Source organism: Ammospiza caudacuta, chromosome 7 (assembly GCF_027887145.1).
Source record: "Ammospiza caudacuta isolate bAmmCau1 chromosome 7, bAmmCau1.pri, whole genome shotgun sequence".
Classification (NCBI taxonomy): domain Eukaryota; kingdom Metazoa; phylum Chordata; class Aves; order Passeriformes; family Passerellidae; genus Ammospiza; species Ammospiza caudacuta.
The window spans coordinates 39435093-39459521 of NC_080599.1; the positions used below are offsets into that span (position 1 = coordinate 39435093).

General features: G+C 41.0%; 1 protein-coding gene across 1 annotated transcript in view; it reads left to right on the plus strand.

The window, feature by feature from the left end:
- Positions 1–4618: 4618 nt before the first annotated feature.
- MAST2 (microtubule associated serine/threonine kinase 2) overlaps positions 4619–24429 on the plus strand; it is a 187029-nt gene continuing 167218 nt past the window's right edge. Inside the window, exon 1 of the mRNA XM_058809025.1 lies at positions 4619–4854. Within this exon, the coding sequence (XP_058665008.1) occupies positions 4687–4854 (168 nt within the window). The 5' untranslated portion in view covers positions 4619–4686. The remainder of the gene's footprint in view (positions 4855–24429) is intronic.

Sequence of the window (24429 nt, forward strand, 5' to 3'; positions counted from 1 at the left end):
TCTTCTATTCCCTTATCAGATGTAAATATGATACCTAGAACAAGGTTAGAGCAGTGCAAAGCTGTCACTTTGACATACTGCATCACTGCAAACAAGGATACATGTCCTTCATGGTATACAAAGAAGGAAAACAATTATTGGAAAGCAAATCATATCCAGTAATGACTGGAATTTTGCTATATCTAGATCTAGCAATTGCCATTCATATGTCTGCTGGTTTACTTCATTAGTCTGTGCCTAGAACAGGCTAATAGTAGTAGTTTCCAGAGAAGATGCACTGGAATAATATATGGTATAGTATACTTTAATGGAAAAAGCCTGCTAGAAAGAAAGTTCTTCATAATCCTCCTAAGCCAATGTTTAGTTTGTGCCTTGAAGCATAACTGTTTACAACCTTCCTGTAAAAAATCCTTATGTAGCTATGAGTATTTTTATTAATTACACAAATGTCTAAAATTTGTCCTTCTTGACCCCTGGGATGAGTTCATCTGGTCAGAACATGGTGGTGATAACACCAAGGTTGTGGGTTAAATCACCATGTGGGCCATTCACTTAAGAGTTGGACTTGATGATCCTTGTGGGTCCCTTCCAACTCAGAATATTCTGTGATTCTCAAACAGGAGACCTCACTACATCCAGATGATGAGAAATTTTGCCTAGATTGTGTCAAGGTCCCAGACTTACAAATTCTCCTCTGTTCATTTGTAAAATCCTTTGTTTCTCACCATTTCCCTGGAGCTTGGGGGTGTTGATGGGGAGCTGTACTCTGTGTGTGGCTGCAGTCCTGTGCTGTGCAGGCAGCCTGGCAGGGCTGGGATAGGGATCTTGAACTTTGCTGAACAAAAGGATGCTTAATTCTATAAAGAACAATGGGTTAGTCTCAGTCAAAGCTTTGCCCAGCACTTCTTGCTGGCTCTGTGGGACTTTCTTACCTGTAGTTTTTATTTTGCTTATATATATAACTGTATATATATATAACTGTATATATATATATATATATATATATATAACTGCTTATATATATAACTTATAACTGTATTCTCTAGTTGTAGCATGGGTTTTTTTTTTTTTGGTTTTTTTTGGGTTTTTTGTGTGTTTTTTTTTTTTTTTTTTTATTTGTGAATCTTGAAGAAAGAATGCTGTCACACGCACGGAGTTGGGGAAGCTGGCAGGAGTCAGGGTGATGACATGCAGCCTGTTAATTACTTGTCATTCCTGACACTCTGTGCAGGTACAGCACCACATGCCGCAGTCCCTGCCTTCCTCCTGCCTGACTGCACATTGCCAATTGCCAAGCATTAGTATTCCAGTGCAAAGCCCAGAACTTGTCTGTGAATGCCATTAGAAGTGGGTCACTAACAGAAGGTGCGTGACAGATTCACATGCAGAACACCAAAGCCATTTCCTCCGTCTCGTACAGAGCACAAACATTGAGAGGGAAGGCTGTGTGTACAGTGTGAGTGGAATGACGAATGACAGGATGCAGTGACAGACTTGTTTGATGGCATTAGTGAGGCAGTTCTGCCTTGGAAACAGTGGAAGCAGGTGATCAGCTAGGCTATGTGTGCCACTGATTTTGCCAAATGGTCAAATTTAATAGGGATTCAAATGATTAAGTATTTCATTTTGAAGAGAAAATTCTCTTGCTCAGCAGAATGAGTTCTACTATTTAGCATTTTCTATTCTGTTTGGAATAAAGAGGTTTTAACCTCACAGCTTCAGTCTGCATATCTCTCTTCCAGCTCCAGGAATAATTGCTGTAGCTGTGTGCTAAGCAGTCATAAAAATGTTGCAGAGGAATTTATCATTCCAGAAAACATGGAGTGAGTTTGAGTAGACTGTGTTCTGCCCTACCAAAGTCCCTTTAAGCCAGCTAGAGAAGAATGGAAGGGAACTTTTTCTGACAATATTATTCCAGCTACCTTGTGAATCAGAAGAGCATGCTGAGACCTTTTTTATATGGAAAAAACCAAGGTGGAAGCCAGGGAAAGGCAGCATCTGGAACTGCAAAGAGAACCTGCGTTAGCTGAGTGTCAGCACACGAGCTACACAGACTCTGTGGTGCCCTGCTCTGTGTTAGTCAGTGCAGATAATCTAAGATTCATGCCCTTTATAAGCCTTTATTAATTATTTTTCCATCTTTTTTTTGATGTGACAGTTTTCTGGAGACAAACATCATGAGCATTGATGTAGCACCACACCACACTCTGCCTCATTCATCTGTACTCCTTTTCCCTGCCAAGCCTCTCATGATTTGTTCACTTTTATTTAAAGCTAGAAAAAAACCCCAAAAGTTCAGAAAACTAGCTCATATGGAAAAGGAAAATCAGGTCACTCAGACTGGTCTGCAGATTCAGGTCATATTCAGTGACATGTTTAAATGGAAAAAAATATGGGAGAATCAGTAAAACAAGAAGTATTTTTCCTATTCTGTTAATATGAAACCTCACTGTTCTTTTGTTTCAAAAATATTGGAAAGACATCTTGAGTCCAAAATACTAAACAGGGATTAAACAGAGAAGGAAATGAGCCAGGAGCAAACTAAACACAATCTCTTAGCAAATAAAATGTCCTATTAACTCACAAATGGCTTTTTGATTTGGAGAAATGAAAGATATTTTTAATTTTTAAATTAAAATACAGAACCAGAAGGCAATTATTTGCAATTCTGTCTCAGATGAACAAGTGAAGATTTGTTTCTAACGTGCTTATTTATTTAATATATTAGACAGGAAATGTTATACACATCCTCATTGTGACTTTTCTTCCTGTGTGCATGAATTCCTTTCTGGCACACGAAGCAAACAGGTGTGAGCCAGAGCAAGGTGTCCCACAGGCCATAACCAACAAATAACTAATTGGCATCTATGCTGCAACAGGGCAAAGATCCAGCCAAATTATGATGAGGCACTGTGCCATCCTAATAGACTCACATTAACAAGGACGCCAAGATTCCATAAATTTGCATTATTTACATTTAGTTAGAGCAGGATTCCCAGCTGGGAAGTTCCACATGGTTGTCCATCCTCATCACATACAATTATGATGGAAAAAGACCTCTCTGACTAATCCAGCATCCTGAAATAGTTTTCAGCAAGCATTTAAACATTAATAATTAAAAAAGGCTCCCACTCTTCTACCTTGATAAATCATTGGGAATTGTATTTTTGTTGTCTTTGTACAAAATGAATAAAAAATTTATACAATTTGATTTCCTGGTTGAAGATGTATGAGCCTTTTCAGCTTGGTAAAATGGAAAAATGAGTTATTTTTTCTGCAGGAGCAGCAAGATTCCTGACTATGTAATAGTGAAGAGAAAAACCCAAAATTTTGAAGTTGCTTTTGTGCAAAATGAATGCAGAAACTGGTAACTTAAACCCTCAAGAAATAATTTGTAAAGACAAAAGTGCCAAGAGGGTGTGAACTACTGAGATGGAACACAAGGTGATGATATCCTCTTACTACTCCTTGAGGTAATGAATCTCTGAAGGTTTGTCTTTTCTGCTAAGATGGTGAAGTACATCTTAATCCACACCCTAAGAAGTGGAGGGGCACAGCTGGTGAACATTTTCCTGCAGCTCGGAGTTCCTGTGCAGGGATGTGGGATGCCCAGAGGTTCTCCCCTCTCCCGGGCACTGCGGACCTGGGGCTTGGATCCCACCGTGTCTTGCAGCAGGAAGTCTGTGGCATTTTTCCAATGTGACTGTCTACGTGTAACACCATCTGGAAGGTCCTGCACCCACCTGAGATTTTCACGGACAATTAAGAATTTATTGACAGGGAAGTTGGATTGTGCTGGACATCTGAGCTGATCTCGGATCACAATCACAGCGACAGGATGACGCACAGAAAGTTCTACCTGAATACGAGGAAGAACTTTACTCTGTGGGTGACCACACACCTGTACAGATTGCCCAGAGAGATTGCGGAGTCTCCTTCCCGGGCCATGTTCCAGAGCCGTCCGGATGCCATCCCGTGCCCCGTGCTGGAGCAGGCAGCTTGGAGCAGAGGAGCCACTGCGGTCCCGCCAGCCTGACTCACTCTGCGATCCACAGAATGGCAGAATTGCAGAACGACAGCACGGTTCAGGCCGGACGGGACCACAGTACCTCATCTGCTGCAGCCTCCCTGCCCCAGAGCAGCGGCACAGGATGGCATCCAGACAGCTCAGGAACATCTCCCAGGAGCGAGACTGATTCTGTGGGACACCAACGCTGCCCTCACGACCGCACGACACTCCCCCAAGAGGCATCCTCATTGCACACCGCCCAGCCTGCTTCTGCGAGGCAGCCCTGGCACGGACGCAGCGGCTGTTCCGCCCGGCAGGGCCACCGCTGGCCGGGACAGCGCAGCCCGGAGCCCGCCGCGGAGCCTCCCCCGGGACTCCCGCATCGCCCGCCCTCAGCGCCCGCGAGTCTCGCTCCTCCTCCCGCAACTCTCGCGATAGCGGCGGCGGGCGGGCGCGGGGCGGGAGGGGGCGGTGCCGCGGCGGCCGCGCTCGCTGACAGGCGGCGGGAGCGGGAGCGCGCGGCATGTCCGCGCCCGCGCGCCCCGCGCGCAGGTGCCCGCGGCCGCCCCGCCGCCCCGGCCCTCCGTGACCGCCGCCCGCCATGGGGCCCCGGCCGTGCCGCCGCCGCCGCTGAGGAGGGGAGGGGAGGAGAAGAAGAAGAAGAAGCCGCCGCCGCGATGAGGAAGGGCCGCTCTCGGGGGGACAAAGCGGCGCCGCCGCCGCCGGCGCGGAGGGAGCCCGGGCGGGCGGTGTCCGGCACCGCGGCGGAGCGCAGAGCCGCCCTGCTGGGGGGCGGCGGCAGGAAGGAGCCGGAGGATGCCCGGGCCGCGGGGGCGACGGAACGGGTAAAGCCGGGGCGCGGGGCGGGGGTCGCCGTTGTTATGGAGACGCGCCCCGCGTGGCGGGGCCGGTCCGCGCCCGCCCCGGGCCGGGACCGCGGCGCACCGACGGGGCAGAGCGGCGAGGGGCGCGGGGCGGGGGCAGCGGCGGCGCCCGGTGCGGCGGCGGCCCCCGAGCATCCTCGCTTGCTCCGGGCGCTCCCGCAGGTAGATGCCCCCAGAAGGGCGGAGGGTGGAGCGGTGGCGTGCCCGTGCCGGTGCTGGCGGCGTGGCGTGAGTGAGTGAGTGAGCGAGCGAGGGCTGCGGGAGCCGCGGTGCCGCGAGTCTGCCCGCGTGCCGCGGAAGGCGGGGGAGGATGCAGTGGAGCCGGGTGTGTGCTGTGTGCTGGCTGGTGTTACTAATCGCAGAGTACATCTTTCTAGTAACCCTCTGTGGGTCACTCCCAATCGCGATGGTAATTATGATGCGTTTTCCAGCGTTTTAGGTCTTAATTCCAGGAGTGGTTTGTTTAGGAAACATAGTGTACCTTTGCAGAGACTTGAAAATGCACAGGCTTGTTACATGTGAGCGTGTGTAAGTTCAGCATGTCCACTTTCATGTCTTTCATACCCACAAAAACAGGATCTACTGATGGATGCTTAGGATTACAAGGACGAGAGACCAAAGAGATACTTAATCAAGTTTAGGATCATCAACACTTTGGTTTGATAGTCCTAGGTCTTTCTACAAGAGATAAAAATGGGAGATGACACTTTGCAGTGGAAAAATGCAGGTGACAACTAATGCTATTTTTTTGTTTATTTGAAGAGAAGGAGAAAGTATCACAAGTATGAAGATTCCTGGGATGCAGTAATTCATTGCTGTGTTTTGCCATTTTGTGGAGCAAAGAGAAAACCTAGGTTCTTTGTCAAAAAGGTGTTTTAAATTTACGTCATTGTTGCAGATGCACAGGTTTATGCTGTTTAAAAAATAATTTCTTAGTTTTTTTTCCTAGAAAAGGTGCTTTACATTGCCTTCAGTTATGGGGGCCTTGGATTTTGGCTTTGACTAGTGGATATCTCTTGAATACAGATTTATCAGGCTGGGCCCTTGAAGAGGAGACATCTAGCATTTTATTCTCTAGTGCTTTGTTAAGCCAGGTGGTTAAGAGGGGTTGCTGCTTTTGATGTTTATTCTTTCCTGAAACAACTAAGGAATACTGTAGTCTTCATTCGGGTAAAAAAGATCTAAAATCAGAAGAGGTCACCTGGTATCTTCCTAGCTGTCTGTGAAATGGGCAAATTTGTAGAGCAATCAAATGCAGCAACAAGGTGTTTCTTGTACTGTTTTGATGTATGTTTATGATATTGACACGGAAATTGAAGGAAATTATTTCCATTCTTGGTGGTGTGAATGAAACTTACAAATGGTACACACAGAACATGCTACATCTGAATAATGTATTGAACACTTGGGCAATTTCACTGAGACAACCCCAATGCTGCAAACCAGGAAGGCTGCAAATTCAGAAGTGTCAGTTTTTGAGATGCACCAGGCTTTTTAATGGGAAATAATGCCAATTTGTGTTTAACTTGGGCGCTCTGACTAGGACCTGGAGTGACTTGTAAGAGCAGATCTTTGTGTGCTGGCAGGTATTCGGTGTGTTGGAGGAGGAATTTTTCAGCTAAAGTTAAGAAAGCTTCTACTCAACCATGTGTGAGATACTCCCCAAACTTCTAAGGAGAAGCTCTCATCCCCTCTTCCCTTTTGCCTTTCATTTAAGGTTTTGTGAGTGTGGTAAACAGCTGTAAATAAATGGGTGTGTTGGACAAATGTGACAAACAGCATTTCTGTCTTGAATACCAATAATTCAGCATTTATTTAAATGTTGTTAGTAGTGTGTGTGTGGTGAAAAAGGCCTTCTGAGATGCAGAAGACAGCGAGACACTCCATTTTCACTGATCCAGCTTGTAGCTTGACAAGTATTTCCTTTGGGGCCCTTCTGATTTAAGTAGCCCAGTTGTTCCCAAGTCTGTAATGTGCCCTCAGCAGTGCCAGTGCAACAGTGTGCACAGCTGCAGCAAACCATCCTGGATTAAATTCACATCTCTTTGTTTGCCATACATTTGCACAAGTTTGTGGCTGGGAGAGGCTGAGCTACTCCAGTGTTGAAAAAAATCCTTATCAAGCTGTGCCTGCAGCAGTTAATCACTGTACTGACCTTAAGGCCTTTGAAAATCTGGTCCTTTGCTGTGCTCGTAGCACATTCATCCCACGATGAATGTTTGCGCTTTCTCGTGCGTTGTGCAAGAATTAAGAGTGGCTGTAATGGGCACATTAAAGATCCCTCTCGCCCAGTGTCCTGCCTCTCCCAGCTGCCAAGAACAGATGCTTGGAGGAGAGTACAGTGTATATTGAGGAAATGCCTCTCCCAGCCTCCAGTAATTTGTGGCTCATAGGTTTCCTGAACCAGAGGTGATATTTGTTTTTAGAGCCCCCAGTGGGTTTTTTCTTCTATGAATTTGTCCAATTAATGTTTGAAGCCATGTATGCTTGTAGCATCCACAACATCCTGTGGCTGAGTTGTAGGGCTTAAACACGTTTTGTGTGGAAAAAAACACTTATTTTTGTTTGCTCTTAAACTTTCTGCCTGCTTGGTTTCATGCCTTGCTTGTTCCTTCTTGTATTGGAAGAGACAGTGAAAAGGAGAATCCACGTTATTCTGTGTGCCTTATGGGTTGATGACTTTTTCTTGTATTTACTGTCCCTTGCTTGTGACTTTTCCAGAGGCACTTCAGAAAGAAGTTACTCTACCCCTTTCATTCTCCTTGCTGTCTTCTTTGCACCTTTTGCAGGTATGTTTCTGAGTGGAGACAGTGATGCAGGAATCCAAGGAACAGGGTTGGGTTGCAATAACCAGGACCAGCTACAGTATTTCAGCATATGCCACCCAGTAAACTTACATAGCATATTAGATTTCCTTCTTTAATCTTTTGCATGCTTTTTCTAGACAATCTTTAAGCATTGAGTTGGCACTTCTGTGGAACTGTGATAACTCCAGTCACTCTTTTAAGTGGTAATAACTAGTTCAGAACTTGTGATTGTGTACATATTTTTTAAATACTATGCATCATTTTACAACTACTTGCTATTTTACAGCCCACTTAAACAGTATCATTAAAATCTTCTTCAGACCTTTGGTCTTAGCTTTTGCAATCTTCAGTAACTTTAAACATTGTCAGCAAACTCTGTAACGTTAAGTGTCAAACTTCTTTGCTAGATTTTGCTTTAAAATATGGAAGGTGTTGACTCCAGGAGAGATCCTTGTGAGACTCCAGTGGTGATCCTTCTTTTTTGGGAAAAAGGCCAATTGCTCCAACATGCTTCCAGTTCATCAGTCATTAACTCATGACTGAATTGTCCTTCTTACTCTGTGACATCTTAATTTCATTGAGTGAGGGCATCTTTGTCAAGCACAGCCCACTTGGATTTCAGTAAAGGATCAGTTTAATCATGGTATGATTGCTGACTGCACTGAAGGAGAAAAACGGGAAGTTGAGGTGATTGTTGCTCATCAATGACAGTCACCCTCATCCAGAGGCACATTTCAAGCACTAGGCTGTTTCCATATCATGCTGACATAGTTCGTTTTAGTGATATTTATAGTGGAAGATTTGACATGGATCATGGCCAATATTTGTCAGAATTGCTCTTATTAGCATTTTTTTCTTCAGGTAGAAGACAAAGTCCCAACAGAAAGGATTCTTCAGTTTCTAGAGGAGATGGCTGTAGAGGTTGTGATGGAATTATATGAGACTGTGGTTGGTCTGCAGAGGGTGGGTAGCAAACAGCAACTCACTGTGTCCTCTGGTATCAGGGATGACTCAGGCGTTGCAAGAGGTGGATCTTCATGCTCAAGGTAATACCTGTACTTTGTATTTTTTTTCCCCAAGGGATGGAAAAGATCCAAAGGAGGCGATTAAGAGTGAACATTATTTGTTAGGTAGGCTGGATCCACCTGAGGAAAACACCTGAAATAATCTAAAATCTAGGAGAACATTGGAATGGGGCAAATGCATGTGCTTGCTTTTACTTGTCTGTGTGGAATGTCTTTGTTATTTTTTCCATGAGGAGTGGGAGCTAATGTGTCCCTAACAAATAAAAATGCTGTCTTCCTCTAAAAGCAGAGGGATGATAAACAGAGGTGAGGAAAACTGAAGTATTGTCACAGGTCTAGCGGGATGGAGGTTGAGAGAGAGTAAAAATAGAGTGTACTGGGTATCACTGAATGACATTTTCTGCTCTAAAGGCATGCAGGGAACTAGGGAGTGCAACCCAGGGGTGCTTGCTTGGATATGTGACAAGGTGAGGGAACAGAAACAGACCCCATCACTTCTGACAAGCTTCCCACTCTTGCTGTGGGTGGCCAGGTGTGCCACCAATTTCTGCTTGGATGCAAAGTATTTTCTGAGCTTTTAACAAGCTAACTGAGTTACAATCAATTCATTTAACCATAACCGTCTATAGGAACTGTAGTGCTACAAACTTTATCAGAGTAACAAAAATATTCCTTTTTCCCCCCCCACCTGTCTTTGAAACATTTTAGATCTTTCTGTCCCAAAGCCAAAATGGAGCATTGAGGTTATCCGGTGTGCTGTCTGTGGACCTTTCCTGAAAGATAAATTAAAACATCCCTCTTAGAAACTGATCTTATCTTAGCATTAGATCATGGTGTGTTTGTCACCTCTTCTGAAAGCTCTGCCAATGTTTAATTATTCCTGCAGTTAGAAAACTAAACGACATCTTACTTCAGCGCTTGTTTTGTCTAATGGCCAACTTTCAGCTGTGGAATATGCTTGTGCTAGCACAGGCAGTAAAAATTCTCTACTATCTGATCTCTTTTCCATGCAGAAGTATTTGAAATGTAAAATTGAGCTTTGGTTGGAACAGAAGATACTGAGTTCTTTTGCTTCTAGAACTGTGTGCATTTCCCTCTTGATTGTTCTTGGAGTGTTTGCCAAACCCAGGTAATGCTCTGGCAGCAGCCTGGAATAGTGTGATTGCAGACAAGCTTCCTCCTTCACTACTTTTGGATACTTGTCTTTTTGCAATTTTTGGGATTGCATTACCACAGTTGGGTGTGTCATATGAGAGAAAGTTTTGTAACATTATGCATATGTGGATATTTCTCCTCCATCTATGAGTAAAATCATGCAAACTTGTCCAAGACTACTTGTAAACGATAGGTTACAAAGCTTATTACTCCTTTCATGTTGTCATTATATTTTGATTCTTTTTTTTTTTTTTTTTCTTGGAAGGAATAGCAAAGGATCTTTTCCACTGACTTCTCACCCTGTTCTTTTTTGGAAAGCAGTGAGTGACCAGCAGGGAGAAACTGGCCAAACCCCAGAGTGCTACTCAGATTTATTTTGTCTCCACAACTGCAGAGAAGCTGTTACCATGCTTTCCTTGCTGCATGGCAAGCCTGGAAACTGAAGAGATCTTTCTTTTTTTCCTAATTAGAACTTCAGTAGTTCAAATATACTAAGTGTTTTCTTTTCTTTTCCCTCTAGGTGACATCAGTGCTAGTAAAGGCAGTACCCCTGTTGTGATGAGCTCTGTATGTAGACTGCAGAACAGTTTGGTGTTCTTTGGTTATTTCTACCATGAGTCTTCCCTTTTGATTGACAAATGAAGAATAAAGTTTTTGGAGTTCAGTTGGCACTTTGCTTCTCAGTTTTCTCTACAGCTCTGACTCTCAGGTTGCTGATCACAGCTCTGTTGTAGCTCTCCCAGTCATGGACCCTGTGGGTAACAGCTCACAACACTCAGAGGTGTTCTTTATAACTTCATGTCAAAGCCTACAGGCTGGGATGAAACTTAATCTGAAGAAGATGAAGGTTTATTTTCAAAATTCCAGCACAAAAACCGAATCAAATGGACTTACTGTTAGCCATGCAGATTGCATTTGCAATCTAGTGTAGTTTGTACTATTCACATTACATATTCTATAAAAGCAACCATAGCTTAATCATAGCCAAATATATTCTGTAAACATCATTGCCCCTTTTATTAAAGGAGGGATGGAGTGCTGCTAACTTCTGGAAGATCAGGAATCATCTGTTTATATAAATGCTTATTACCACCTGTTATGTGAAATTGTTTAGGGTTGATTTTAGGGTAGTTCTGACCTGTGTCAGTTTTGTCAAGGGAGCTAAAGAAATTTCCTAAGGAGGACATTGATAAAGACTCCTGAATTGCAAGTTGTGATTTTTTCCAGTAAAAAACTCAGTTACTGTTTGCAGACCTCAAACTTCCTTTTCTCATCTTCCTTTGTTGCTGTCTAGCTCTTTTTCTTAGGGCAGGAAGAAAGGAACAAAAAAAGTGCTGCTTTCTAATAAAAAGCACAATTCTAGCCTGTGGAGCTTCTAATATGGTTAACCAGAGTCCAGAGTGCATGGTTGGCTGGCAGGCATTCTTACTTATCTTCAGACTTTATTTTCTGAAGTTTATTACCTTTTCTATGGAGAAATAAAGGTAGTCAGGAGGCCAGGGTGTAGCTGTGGAGGAATCAGATGTTTTCTTGTGACATGCGTGGTTCTATCTTTGTTTTCTTCTTGGTCCTTTCTCTGAGGAGGCAGGAAAAGAAACCAGAAAGAACAAACCTGTCAGTGCCCCATAGGTGTGTCTCACTGCCTGCCATGAGCTGATTCTTGTTGATGCCAAAGCTGCTCTGCCTTTCTGTGTCCTCATCAAACAGACATGGCAGCTCCAGGTGAGCTCTGCCTCTGGGTTCACTTCTGTGTTCATACCAATATTTAAAAATATGGGGTGCTGAAAAAGTGACTGAGGGACAGAGTCATCTAAAAGCAAGCAGAGGGGAATGAATCAAGGGATCAATTCCGTAATGTGCTTATTAGATAATAACAGAACTGAGCCAAAAGAGAAATCCAGATGCAGACAAAAGGCACGTGGAGTCAAGTGACCAATTCTGCAATGGGCTGGTTGGGTAAGAGCAAAGTGGCACCAGAGGGCTGATGGCACTTCTCTGGCCTGAGAAAATGGAATCATCGCTTTTCTCCAAGTTGAGTATTAATGGACAAAATTCTGTTGTGTAAATCAATATTTACACAGGAGGCATTGCATCAGCAGCTTAGATGATTCAGCTCGCCCATGTGAGATTTCGATTTCCTGTCACAAGTGAAGAGTAAGAGCAAATATTGTATTAGCCACATTAATTTCATATCTTGCATATTAGAATAGCTAAGCAGGCAGTGGAAAGATGCAGTACACTGCATTTCTTGTCCAAAAGCAGAATAGAAGTGAAGGAGCCAAGAGAATTCTTCCAGAAGTGCTAGGGTTTGGTGTGGCCCTGCTTTTCTTTAGAATAATTATTAGCCTTAAGGGGGAAGCTGCTGCTACCTACTGTTTGTTACAGAGCACTTGAGGATAACAGTGGGGTGCTGTCCAAGGCTTGGATTAGGCAGCTGCAAAGCACTCAAAGATTTTGGATATATTCCTGACTGGATGCTTTGGGAAACTGAGTAGTATATCCAAGTGTTACTGTGTTGGAGGAATGGGTATGTGTTATTGACTTTACACCTAGCAGTTGACTTTTTGAGCAAGCTCACCTGCCTTCTTGCAGCCCAGAGTGTAAGTGTTGTCCTGCCTGTCAAGGTAGTTCTTAAAAGTCTTTAGAAGGAGAAGTTCTTCATTTTGCTTTGATAGGTATTTTTTATTGCCCGTGCTGCCTGCCATAAACCAACATTGCTTTAGTGCTATAAGAAAGGCAATGGGTTATTGAAGATATGATGATAGGCATTTATTTGAAATAAAAATTTTTTTAAAGTCTTATTTAATTCCTATTCATGGAAGCTGAGTAGCTGAAGCTAACAAAACAGTGAAGACCACCAGGCTGGTGAACTGTTTGAGACTAAACCGAAATGCTTTATCCACCAGCAAGCCTTTGTTCCTCAAGAACCACAATAGATAAATGGACAGGTCATATAGAGTCTCAGTGATTTCATTTCCACATCAAATAATGATGTGCTGTGGTTAGTGTATTTTTGTAGTGATGTTTGAAGCCTGGTGAAAATGCTGCTCTTTGAAGGATGAAGCATGAACACTCAAAAGACTGCCTTTGAAACCAGATTTAGAACTTTTTAATTTGCTCTTCCTCTAAGCTGTGTCTTTTGTGAGTTTTTTATTTAACTTACAATTAGGTTCCACAAACCCCAAATCTAGTAATCTGTCAGAAGTTATTTTCAAATGTTCTGTTATAAATGCATGTTACAGTGCAGTGAGGGAAGAGGGTTCAAGACTGATGGCTTGGTCCTGCAATAATTTGGAAGTCTAGCTTATAATTTTTTTTCTATTTGAAATTGGTCTAGTGTTAATGGAGTCTATTCTGTACATGGAAAACAGGATGATGCTGTGTTTGTTTCCAGGAAAAAATACTGTCTTTGCTATTGGACTTGCATCATAAATATTTTCACTTTTTGTTATACATGTAGTAAACATTTCTACCAATTAAACCTTTTAGTTGGTCTGGATTTTTATGAATGTAAAAGCAAGACAGCAATTCAAAACATTCCATGTACATGTTTAAATTTCCAGAAGCAGATGGAGCTGTTGAGGGTGGGCTCTGGGGAGTGTAAAAATTTTTGAAATGTAATTTCTGATTTAGTCTTCATGAGCTGTTTATATAGGAAGATTTTCTGTAATGATTTTTGTTATAAGGTGTGAGAAATAATCCACCATAAACATTCTCAGCTGTTTGTAGCCAAAATAAGTTGATTAGTTAATTGATTGATACTTGGCAATTTTTTTTCTTGACATTTACTGAGTCATGCTGTGTTCTGAAACTCTTGTAGGTGTTTAACATATCAGCTAATTCAGCTAATGCTAAAAATACTTAACAAGGGTTATAATAAGAAGCTGATTTTCACTGCACTTTTAGAATGCACCTTCCATTATCTGCTCGTTGTCCAAACACCCAGCAATCCATTCAGGACAGATTTCCAGTGAAATTTTTGCTTCTAAGGGGCTCATTCAGCTGGCCCTGACTTCTTGCAGTGTCTGTGAGCTGTCTTGTGGAAATTGGCTGGATATACACTGTGTGTGTTTATCACTTGGATATGTTAGCTGCTAGCACAGCAGGATTGAAAACCAGTAATAGACTGTGTAGGTCCTGCCATCCCTGTTGAATTTTCCCTATGGGATTTGATGGAAGAGTTCACAGAGCAGATTGTCTTTCAGGATGGAAGAGACACTACAGAAAGGTTACAGTAGTAAACAAATGCTGGCCTGCAGCATTCAGAAGGCACTTTTGCTAAAGACTAAAATTATGTGTGCAGTTAGACCCAAACTTGAGACACTTTTGTTTGGATTAACAAAATACAACAAAGCTGAGTGGAAAAGGTACATCAACCAAGGAGTGAGGGAGGTTCAGTCTGTGGGATGAAAACTTGAGAAAACATTTCAACTGCATTTCAGGAAGCTTGAAGACTTCTATGAAATACAGTACTTGTCAGATTGATTAATTGATGCTCAAGCCTGGCTTCCTTTTATCCTTTAAAAATACAGCTATCATGTTTTGAGCTCGATAATAATGATTTAAAAACCTAGTTTTCTAATTCATTAGTTTTCTTATATGCCTTTCTGTTGCTATGTATGATGGGAACTTTGTGCTGCTGCCTCTGCAGATTGTCTTCATCCCACTCAGGGTCATACATGTGCAGAAGGACTGCACAAACACCTGAGTTAGACTCTGCAAGTGGTTTGAGCCTAGGTCCATGTTTCCAGGAAGGCTGTCCCCCTCTGCATGTGGAGTTCTTTTGGTGGGGCCTCTTGGGATAGGACAAGGGGTAATGGCTTTAAACTGAAGGAGGGTTGATTTAGATTAGATATAAGAAGAATTTTTTACCAAGGGTGTGGTGATGCACTGGGGGAGGTTGCCTAGAGAGGTGGGGGGTGCCCCATGTCTGCAGGGGTGCAAGGGCAGGTTGGAGGGGACTTGAAACAACCTGGTATAGTGAAAGGTGTCTGTGCCCATGGCAGTGGGACTGGAACAAGATGATCTTTAAAGATCCAAAACCAATACACTATTCTATGATTTCCAGGTATCCCAGGTGCTAAGCTAGAGATTTGCTTCTCTCTGCATTGAAGGGCATACAGCTCAGAATGATCAAATTGTGTTTCTCTGCACTCTTAAAATACCATTTGTCATTATGAAACAAGTACACAAATGACAAAACTACCTTTTTCTTCTATGCAGCTTTCAGAGAATACAACTTCACTAATGCAAGCAAAGTGTTAAACTCTGGGAGAGACAAAACTGAACAAGAGTGTGTAATGTCAGCGTGGGGTGCTACTTGGAAAAAATGCACTGATAGTGAAATGATTTCATGTCTAGCAATGCTTCTTTGATGTTTGTTCTGTTAATCTGGTAGCTGTGTGTCCTCTGTTCACTGAGGACTCTCAGCAGCTCTCATGACTGTATCATACTCCAGTTTTATTGTAAAGGAGCTTTTATAGTGCCCCAGAGCAAGGAAATGTCACCTCAAAAATTAAATGCCTAGTAATTAAAACATGTTTATTGGTTGCTAAAATCACAGCATTCAATATTTAGTGTATTTACAAGCATTTTATTATCATAAAAATAACATTTTAATATGGAGCCTTAGTAAAGACCTTTAGAAGGAAATGAAGGAATCAAGTCAGAACTGATGTCAAGTGTTCTGGGCAGCACCAGAAGATCAGAGAACAAATGAATGAATTATAATCACTGTTTTAGAGAAAAGCTTATAAATGAGTTGTCTGGCTACTGGGTGACTGAAGGCATTTAGATATTTAAATATCCAGGCATAGATGGATCCAGTGACATATTAGTAGCAAATAGGTCTTTATTAAATTGCACCTGTGCAGTATGAAGGTGGCAAAAATATGACCATGAAAGCAAAATTATTCATTAATTTAATTATTTGTACATTCTTTGGCATTTACGTTAATCTCTTTTTAGGACAGAAGAGAATCTGTTTCCAGGGTTCTTTTGCCAGTTTAGCAGACATTTCAGCAGGAGTGTCTGCTGACTCCAGTCTTTGTCTGAGCTCAAGGCACGGTGCTGTTCATAAACCCAACACTGGGCATTGTTTTTCTTCTCAGGCAGAAGAGAAGAAATACGTCTTGTCCTTGAAAAAATTGTGGCTTCTGTTCCTTTGTGATGGAACTGTATTACCCTGCTTGGTGAGGAGAAGCTTTTGTGCAGATTATAGCGTTTCCAATTCTTTGTGCAGACACTGATAAGAATTGTGAATTAGCTTATCTTTGCTATTTAATGGGGTCTGTGACGAGAAGCTGAGGACTAAGCACTTATTGTGTGTCCAAGGGTTGACTTAGTTTTGTTTAGGTCTAAAGCCACTGGTAATTTTAGTCACAGCCTTATAATAAATTGATAATTTTTTCCCCTGTTCTGTACATGCAGATCTGCTGTTGAATCTCAGGGAAAATTTGTTCTCAGGAAAAACCTCACACAAGTGCTTCTTATTTTTGGCTCTGAATCGATGTGCTTATCTCATTTGTGGTAGGAAGTGAGAAGGTTGCAGATGTTTTATGGAAACAAAAATATTGATGCCAAAGTATTGGAACTTCACAAAAAAAGAAGTTTTTTCATGGTCCAAATAGAAATCCTTCTCAGTGATGATAACACCAGATTAAATTGTATCTTGGTCTCTGTCAGATATATGAACAAATAGTGTTTTAACTTTCAACAGTCCACCGGTTCTTGTTGTATTTTATTTTGCCCGTAATCTCTGTCTAGCTACAGATGGTTTCACTACTGCTACTATTCAGGCCATATCTGTGAACCATAAAAAAATCCTGGGCAAACAAATTAGTGCTGCTGAAGTGGATTCCTGTTGTGTTTTCTGGTTTCATACTTTGCTTTGTGCAATATTTGTTATTCAAGTGAGCTTTAACAGTTATGATCAAGTCTTAAAATTGTATTACCCATCTGCAAGTAGCCATTCAATGTCTGATTAGAAAATCCCCTTGAGCTCACCTGAGTGCTTCTCCACCAAAGTTCAGTTTATGAGTTATTTTTTAAATTTTCTTTGTTTCATTTGAAATAAGCCTTGGAATAGCAGTTGGGCATGGATTTCTTCCCTCTGGCCTCCTAAGTCTTGGGACATATTTTAAGGCAATATCTCATACTGGACCAATAGATACTTTCATTAGAGATTGCACTTCAAACTTAATGAACCTTAACATTTTTCTTTGGAAATTGCTTTTGGCAAAACAAGATTAGAACTTGTATTATTAGTAAATAAGTAATTTTTATACAGCACACACATTTTAATACACTGTTATTGTTCACTTGTCAAACTTTGTATTTTCGGCTACTATTTTATTTTAAAATGTATTTTATTTGTGCCTTAGATATAGAAAACTCTATACTGTTTTGGGTCAGGAATCAAATATGAATACAGATAACACCTCTTAGGTTTTCCAACTCAATCTGGAGGTTCCTGCCTGAAATATATAAAATCAGATAAAACTTCCTTCCTGGTTCTATTGCTATGAAGCAATTGTTTGTTCGTGTAAATTAAATGAACTTAAAACTTACCATTAGGTTTTGTTCATCTCTGTTCCTAAAAAAACAGGGAGTTTACATTCCAAATAAAAATTCATTGGCTTGTAACATTTTACTGGGCATTAAACAGAGTTTACACAGGTGTAGGTAGGTATTTTATGTTGATTTGTTCTTTCCCTGTGAACGAGATAGTGAGACAATTTCATGTGCACAAAAATCAATATAGTTGGAGTTCTGAAAGCTCCAAAGTGAGCCATCAGAGTTGCAGGGAATGAAGGTGCTCTGCAGAATCCTCTGGTAAGTCTCCTTTTTATAGCCAATAAGAAATGACAGGTTTCTTTGCCTGCACAGATGAAAGTGCAGCTGTTCCTGCTCTGGCTCCACGAGCAGTTCCCATTCTAGTCTGACCCACAGCCTAGGTATGCTAACAGGGGTTTAAATTCAGTGTTTTCTTTGTAATAAATATCTGAATAAACTTGTGAGGAACTGACAAACCAGAAGAGTTTGGCTTGCTGATACTGTGGGTTAGGGTCTTCGGCAGATCTAAACATGCACCTCTATTTAACCATGTAAAACCTCATAGACAAGGATAGGGAAGATAAATGAGATAAATTTGATAACACACAGGATGCTAAAGAGAACTTGCAGTAATCCTAGTCAGTGATCCTGGGACTCATCACATGCTTGACACATCTTTTGAGTCTATTGAAAGAAAATCTTCAGAAAAAAGGTGTTTTGACGTCTTATAAAATCCAATTATATTACAAATCCCTTTTTTGGTGGGGGTCATATTTCTTTTAATCCTTACAGCATTTGAGTAAGGATGATGAATGATGGAGTTGTTTTGTTTTATCTGGCCAGGAGTTAATTTCCCTGCTCAATACAACCTTTTAATGTTTGCAATACTCATGCTAGAGGAGCAATGATAAAGGAATGAGGTGGCCTTTAATGCTCAGTGTCTTTGTTCAGACTGGTTTTGTTGTGAGTGCAGCTACTGAGCCTGGTGTGGGGTTTGGAGTCTTGACAGATTGATAGTGGTTTCTTTGAGCCTCTGTGAAGTCTGATACAGACTTTAGATGCTCTGTTTCTTTTTCTTCCCTTGATAAAATTCATTTGGCTTTAGGCATTTACGAGCTGAATTCAAGAATTACTCTTCTCTTTTGGCTGTTGGGGAGATCTTGAAGTAGGGTTGAAAACTTTGTTTAACCCATATATGTTTTCATGTAAGGACCAAACATTCAAGCTGATATAATTTAATCATCAATTACCTTCTTTTTTAGACTGTGGCTCCATTAGGAATAAAACAATTCTCTATTTCAATAGGCCTCATAAAGGGGCTAATAATGTACACAGTTATAAATATTTACCTTTTCTTTTTAACAAGCTTTTTTGTGTGATCCTGCAGCTGGGACACTTCACAACAGAGTTAACAGCACTGACTTCCCTGGTGAAACATTAAATCTTCTAATTCATTTGTTCTAATCAAACATACCATGTAACTCCTGAAGAGTTAACAAGAAAAGAAATCTCATTGAAGAACAAGATAAGGAGGGTGTATCTGATAGTATGGGCTTCTGATACTGGGTCTTCATTTATTTTTCTTGTTTGTTTGGTTTTAATGCTGGGATTTTTTTTAACACAAAATTTTGAGTTTGTAACTTTTCTGTCATCTGTGATATAACTGCAGATGAGTGTGCAGAGGAAGCTGTAGGTATTCAGAATGGTAAATGTGTGCATGATGTGTTCAAAACATCTCTGTGGCAAATAACATTTGGCTTTGCAGTCATTTTGAAAACTTAATATTGACACTAAGTTCAGTTTTTATATTTACTGTTGTAGGAATGTTGGAATTTATTGCAAAGTTCTTCAAATAAATCTACTACAGAGAAAAATAGTGTAGAGCTCTTTCTGCCTTTAAATACTGACCCTTTTATATAATGCAATACATTCTGTAAAGCTTTTCTCTGTTGTTGATGTTGTAAGCCAATATATTATAGCCCCTAAGAATCTATGTTGATTTACTGTAATTTTCCTTGATTTTGCTGTGTCTGACATTTTTCAGGGTGCTGCTGGCAAGTACATGAGTTAAGCAGATACAGTTAAAAAGAAACTTAGTTGCAAATTCTTATTTAGCCTATAATTTTGGTCACATGTGGGCTCGCCCCAGCTTCCTGGTAAACTGCTGGCCCTCTCCTCTCAATGTGTAATGCCCAGATTAGAAAGTTAAGGCAAATTTCAGTGCTAAATACTAAAGCATAAATACTATGGTTCCATTGCACTAATTGCTACTTATACAGATAGATATTTGGTCTGTGATCTGTTGTCCAGGCCTTTAATTTTCAGTGTATTTTAGAGTATATTAGAGCAGGCCTAATGACAGGATCAGATTTATCTTTCATTAAGGGTATGCACACAGATGATATAAAGTGATGAGGAAAGGCTGAGAAGAAAAAGAATGCTTCTCAGATGTGCACACAGCCCTGACACAATAAGCTTTTATCTTTTAAAGGACAAACAGTACTGTGTTAAAAAATAGAAAATGCAGCTTTCAATGTTGACTATTTTTGGTGCTTTCAAAATATTCAGGAAGTATTAAGTTTCCCTCAAGATACATTGCTCATTGGTTATATTCCTTACAAGATGGGCTAATAAGAGTGAATTCTTGGCCAGTTTACTGTAGTTAAATTTTCATTCTTCCTTCCAACAGTTTGCTAGGATTCACTTCCAGATGACCTAAGGTTGTTATGCTCATTAGGCTTCATAAAAAAGGCTTCTCATTTTTCTTACTAATGGATTTCCTGTTCATGGAAAACTTTTGTGTAGATTCTCCACCTCCTGGCTAATAGTTTAACATATTTTGACCTGCAGACTTGAATATTTGTCAGTCACAATTGAGTGCTTTTGCTTGTTGTAGAGATTGTGAGGCAGTTTGTGTTTGATTTAATTACACCACAGTTACATGCAAGGAAGTGCCCTTTGCATGATCTGTTTCTTAAATATAGGCCATAAAAACAGGGCTTGAGAAGTTTTATCCCAGCATTGGTCTGATGCTGATGTATGAGTCTTGCTGACTGTGTGATGCTTCACCTGGCAGTCAAGCAAAACAAATCCACACTTGCAGTATTCACCTGCCTTTTGGAGATTAAAGACCTGTGCTGCTCTCTTGCAGCACCATTAAATGAACAATGGTTGAACAAAAGAGCTTCTGACAGTCCTTGCAGTGGTTTAGTGCTTGTTCTTTTATATCCTGCTTTAATTGCTTGGAACTCTTCCTGTGCAGTGAGGGCTGAGGAGGATCCTTGTAGCTGTATTCTGAAATTACCAGATCAGGTTTTTAACAGGGGATGTAGTGATTAGGCAAATTGAGAAGCACATTTGGCTTCTGGTCTTTTGTCTGCATCCCCTGTGACAATCTGGTTCTGCATCCAGCTGAGTGTGATAACCCCAATGTGAGGAACAGACTTATTCCAGTATCAGAACTCTTTTAGTGCTTTTTCTGTGCAAGTGTGGTGAGTGACTGAGCTGAGAAATTCAGAGCCTCTTGATAGTCAAGAAAAGCTTTGCCCATTCTTCTTCATATCCTGCTATTTCAAGTTATGTGAGCAAACTTTTGTGTACCTTTGTAGGGAGTGATAGCAATAATCTTTGCCTAGCAAATCAAGATTGTGGTGCTTTTATCTTCAGCCCTAAGCTTTGCAGGAATCAGCTGGCTGTTTGAACCTGATTTTTAGCTTGTGGCAAAAGCCACAAGCCCAAAGTAAATTAAGTTCTTTATCACCTTTGAAAAGAAATGAATGGAGAGAGGCTCCCAGTCCTTTTCACACGGTGTGGGCAAAGTGTTATGTGCTTACTAATGCTTTCATCTTTAGGGCTGTAAAATTTTTTTCTTTTGAAAAGTGGAAGTGGAGTCTTTAAAATTATGGCAGTTTCTTCTATCTAATCTATTCTTCAACCACTTGTTCTATAGATTCATTTACTAGTTTGAAAGCATATAAGCAAAATTTTGCTCTACCACTGCAAAGAGTTTCTTTATTCATCAATTTGGAATGTTGTGTAAGATTTTTGTATTTTTTGTAGGTATTGCTTTGGGGCAAGGACAAGGAAAGATCTTTTCCTCTAGTTTTTTCCTTCCTTGTTTGAGAGTAGTAATGTAATCTACTGCTATTTTCATGCAGTTCATCTGTGATCTGCAATATCAAAGCAGGACTTTGATGGATGAGTGAAGTAAATTGCAGTCTTATGGAAGACAGCTCTATTGTTATCAATCTAAAACTTTCCCTCTTCATTGTTTTTTCTGACACAATATGGACACAGCTCTTAGAAAATGAAATTTTAAATTGGCCGTGTTGCACTTAGCATTTTTTAAAACATAATAGGATGTCTCAGAACAGTGCACTTTTAAAAAACCTTTAAAATATCTATTTGAAAAGTGACTTTAACAGTATATAAACCTGCAGAATTTGATTGGAAGTCCTTTCTTCCAGACATTTAACTCAGAAGACAAAGTCTTCTGAACATTGCTCAAGTGTTTAATGTATTTAACAAGAAAAGGGTTCATGAAGAGGTTTCCATATATAATATGCACCAAATCCTTCATTTCTAGAAGACACCCTGGGTTCTTTGGTGAGTGTGGGAAGCTGGTTTTACCTTTCTACGATTCCTTTCTTATCTCTGTAGTAGTTTTGGTGGAAAGCTGAACCTGGGGACAGCTGTCACAGGGAATGGCTTTTTGAGAAGTAGCTTATGCCACTGGGCTGACCTCAGAGGTGTGTGTGGGCAGGGTGCTGGAGCTGATCAGATGCTGTGCCAGGAGTAGGTGTGCCCTTCAGCTGGGGAGCTTTTGATTTAGATATTATCAGAGCTACAGGATTTGTGTACTGTAACTCAAGAAGACATAGAGGATTTGTAATTATTTTTGCCAATAAAAGGAGACTGTGCATAAAGGGAAAAGGGGAAGGGTAGGGAAGTGGGCACATTCCTTGCCTGGTAAGCATTGTCTGCATATTGTGGGCAAAGAGACATGTAAAACGCAGAAGTAGCTTGTAACATGACTGAGAGTACTTTTGTTTCTGACTTCAGTGCCTTTCCTTACCTGGTGTCCCAAGCTGAAGAATGTTCTTATTTAGTTGCAGCTCTCTGAGAATGACTGGTGAGAGGTTTGTGTATTTGTGTTTGTGTGTGTGTGTTGAAAGAGAGGTGAATATGCACCTGCAGGAGAAAAACCAGAACAACAAACCAAATGAAACCTCCAAAACACCAACAAACACCCCCAAAACTTTGAAGAAAGAAGTCCCAGTTAGAACACTTCACTTTAAGTTAGTCTTTGACGTTTTAATTTTAACTGCTGCTGATGTGCACGGGGCCTTTCAACACATGACTAGTTTCAGGGAAGTAGCTGGGTACTGAAGGACCCTGGGAATATTTGGAATTGAAGTATAAGGAGTGTGAGAGGGTAAGCTGGATGAAGTTCTTAAGTAATTTGTTTGTAAGCTGGAGTGCCCATGTTCATTTTTTGTTTTTTGTTTTTTTTTAAGGTGTAGCAATTTCAGACTGTCACAGATGGTAAACACGTGCTAGATTTCAGACCCTATAGGTGTAGGACAGGCCTTATTAAAAGTGTGTACATGTTTCTGTATGTCTACTTAGAGTCATATACACAAATATAACCATGTTCTGCCATCCTGAATAAAAACAGCAGACTCTCTGCCCTTGGCCTCTGCAGCTTTCAGAGTCCCCTGTGCTGGGGCACTGCTAATGCTGCAATTTAATATTATTAAGCTTACTCCCAAGTACAGAGAGAAAGACAGGTAGATGCCTTTTCAGCTCTCCAAATGACAGAAAAGGAGAAGAGTACAGGCTGCTGCGAACGAAGGACTTCAGTACCTTTGTGGGGAAGGTCAGAGACAAATGACAATGTGATGCTCTTTGCTCCAAGATGTGCACAAGGAACCATAAGATTGAAACAGTTTTTCAGTGAGCAGTTTTCTCTATTTCCCCCACTCTTGCACCAGCACAACTGCTTGCAGCTGTATGGACTGGGTGACCTGACCTGCTCTGGTACCCAGCTGTCTCTGTGATGTGGTGTAGACCCTATGGAGGCTGAAAGTCTGAATTGTATCCAGAGCAGCCTGGGAAAGGTGCACCACTGAGGCTGGTGTGGAGCAAAGCGCTGCTGTCCCTCAAACAGTAATAAAGTTATTCAGTATTATGAAGTCCCAGAAAATTTCATGATTAGAAGGAGATGAGGTCTAAGAAGGGTTGTGAATGAGTGACTCAGAGCTAAGTGAGAATTTTATTTCAAATCCCAAATATTTTTTTTCATATAAAGCCACTTTATTTATCTCCTTCCCCTCCCCTCTCTTCCCCTTGAGATTTTTAAAGTGTGTGCTTCTGGTCTGGTTTTGACAGTTTGAGGCATAACACTGTAGACTGAATAGATTTGAATTAATGACTTTAGAAATAGAGTTTGACTTGAATCTGCAAATTTTAATTAAAACCCCTAACTGGTAAACTAGTTTTTGATTTAAACATGATTTAAAATTATGTTAAATCATGTGGTCATGTATCATGCAGGGAAAGTTTTTTCTTCTGCCTCAGATGAGATTTTTATGAGGATAAGCATGGCTTGAAATGCTGTATAGCTAATGAGAGGCATTTGAAATAAAATGGAGGAGTCCATGAAAACAAGTGGAGTGTTTCACACTGCAGAGAAGGGAGAACTTCTGTGGGCTGTAATGGAAAGTGTCACCTCTTCAAATCCATATCTGATAGCAAAGCTTGTTGTTCTCCTTTGGGTGTGGAATGAGAGTTTGACACTTCCAGAACAATGAAAAGCATGAGGAAAGCACTCACAAATGGTTGTGCTTGACACTGCTCTGCCTGCGCTATTTTGACTGAAATCTTGCTGTATGCTGTGAAAGGAATTCACATGTGTGGGAGTGTTTCTGACAAATACATGTCTAATTTTGTTTGTAGTAATAACAAAGACATGACACAAAGGCTGATCCTTATCC